Source organism: Triticum aestivum, chromosome 2A, assembly GCF_018294505.1.
Source record: "Triticum aestivum cultivar Chinese Spring chromosome 2A, IWGSC CS RefSeq v2.1, whole genome shotgun sequence".
Lineage (NCBI taxonomy): Eukaryota > Viridiplantae > Streptophyta > Magnoliopsida > Poales > Poaceae > Triticum > Triticum aestivum.
The window spans coordinates 746,790,335-746,792,703 of NC_057797.1; the positions used below are offsets into that span (position 1 = coordinate 746,790,335).

The 2,369-nt window shown below is 44.7% G+C and overlaps 1 protein-coding gene across 1 annotated transcript; it reads left to right on the forward strand.

The window, feature by feature from the left end:
- The first annotated feature begins 381 nt into the window (after positions 1-381).
- Positions 382-1,974, forward strand: LOC123191979 (uncharacterized). The gene is made up of 5 exons (XM_044604488.1): positions 382-777; positions 838-996; positions 1,161-1,322; positions 1,668-1,808; positions 1,900-1,974. The coding sequence occupies exons 1-5, from the start codon at positions 382-384 to the stop codon at positions 1,972-1,974; spliced, it is 933 nt and encodes a 310-aa protein (XP_044460423.1).
- Positions 1,975-2,369: the final 395 nt, after the last annotated feature.

Consider the following 2,369-nt stretch of genomic DNA (forward strand, 5'->3'; position numbering starts at 1 on the left):
TCTTCTACAAGGTGGGCAGCTCTGGTGGGCCTTGAAAAACAAACAAAGTGGCTAGCAAATCACTCCGAAACCTCCTCTCGCTTTAGATGGCGTGAGAAATAACTCAAGGAGGCTCAACATCTTCACGTTGGAAAATGTAAATCTCTACACGTACTCCAATAGGAGACTTCCCAACTTCCCGTGGAGCATTTTAATTAGCCCCTTCAGATTCTATGCAACCATTTAACTCTGCCGTTACCAATACCGGGCTAAAGGAGGATATTTAAAGGATCGTACTGTATATGCATCACCTCAAGTCGTCTTCCTGCTCACCACACACTTCCTCACAAGTTACAAGTTCCACCTCAACCCTAGTCCCCTACAAGCATGTCCTCATCGGCCATGTCAAGCGATGGCGGACCTACCTTCTCTGTCAAGCTGTTCATCGACAAGGAGAAGAAGAAGGTGCTGTTTGCAGAATCCGACAAGGACTTCGTCGACGTGCTCTTCAGCTTCCTCACCCTGCCTCTCGGCACCATCGTTCGTCTCTTCGACAAGAAGTCTCAGGTCGGATGCCTCGACGAGCTGTACAAGAGTGTGGAGAGTCTCGGTGAAGATCACTTCCAAACCAAGGCGTGCAAGGCCATGCTTCTTGCGCCGCTCAATGCAGCTGCAGTCCATTGCAATCGGCTTAAAGTGAAAGTTGTCGACAAAAATCCTATGTATCGCTGCAAAAATGCCAGTTGCCGTGTTACAGCATTTAGCTCCGTCCCTCATGCTATTTGCTATTGTAAAAACGTTGTTCAGTACATCGGGGAATGGACAAACAAAAATTGTCGTGATTCTGACAGTAAGGAGGATGCAGTTTTTGTCATTGGTGTCGCCAAGTTCATCATAACGGATGATCTCCAAGTTGCTCCTGCTTCCACAAGGGTCATGTTTTCGTTGATTGAAAAATATGGGATACCAGAAAAGGAGAATATCCAGGAGAAGGTGATCCAGCTCAATTCTGCCAAGGTTTGTCTCATACTCTCTCTACCTGTGAACATGAAACTGCCAAATACGTAGTATTTTTACAAGGAAACTGCTGAATTTTGCTGGTCAATAATAGCCAGTTTTATTTCTCAAAAACCCTGGTAAAAGTCTCTTAGTTAATTCTAGTGGTGTTGCATTTCTTTCAGATGATCGGTCTGCTTAGGAGAGCGCTGCTGACAAAACAAGTCTTAACTGGACTTTATTTTGACGTTGCTATCCTGGCAAATCCTGCAGACATGTGTATGCTTTCCGAAAGTATGTTCGCAAAACAGGCGCTTGAGACTGAACCCAAGTTCAAAGCCATCAAGGTAAGGCTTGTTCATGCAAAGGATGATTCGGTGCTATATGCTGAAGTTGGGCAAGACTTCGTCGATCTCGTATTTGGACTCCTTAGCACGCCACTTGGAACTATCATGAAGACTTTCAGGGAGTTACCCCAAACCGGTTGTGTTGATAGTATTTACAAGAGTGTCGCTGCAAGTGTGAAACAGGAATGTCAAAGCTTACTTCTATCCCCAGTGCTAGCGCCTTTCTTTGTTTGCAGCAGCAATGTGATGCAAGTACAAGAATTAGCTCTTCGATGGCTTGTGATTGGATCCACTAGCTGTTTTGAGTTGAATCCCAAATCCGTTAATGATAGAGCCTATATCAAGGATGGCCCCATGAACTTCATGGTGACCGACGACCTCCAGATCCGCCCATTTTGCTTGATCAACACCCTCGAGTTCCTGCGCGCATGCAAGGTTCCCAAGGACAAGCTAGTGGAGAAAGAACTCACGCTCAACAAAACCCAGGTAATTAGTACTTGCCAGTAAACAGCATCATCAGAACTTACCACCGTTTTATATGTTCTCATTGGTTTTCTTATCTCATTACCCGATACAGGTTCTGAAGCTTGTGGGAGCTGCATTTGGGACGAGCAAAGCACTCAGCAGCGTGCTCATGCCTTCGAAGAAGTAGCGGGCGTTACCTCAGGCGGCCGGGCCGTGGCATCCACTGGTCGATGTGAAGCCCGGAGATGCGGAAATATTACTACTCCCTCCTTCCATCTATATAAGGCCTAATGCGTTTTTCGAGGCTAACTTTGACCAAATATTAGAGCAATAATATATGACATGCAACTTACACAAAGCATACCGTTAAATTCGTGTGTGAAAGGAGCTTTCAATGATATAATTTTTACATTATGCATGTCATGTACTATTAATCTTGTCAATAGTCAAAGGCGGTCTTAAAAAACGAATTAGGCCCTATATAGATGGAAGGAGGGAGTAGAAGTTTCCTTTCTTGATGTTTTACCTTTGTTTGTTGCAACACTGATTCTTTAGTTTGCTACCATCCATTGATCATCGTGT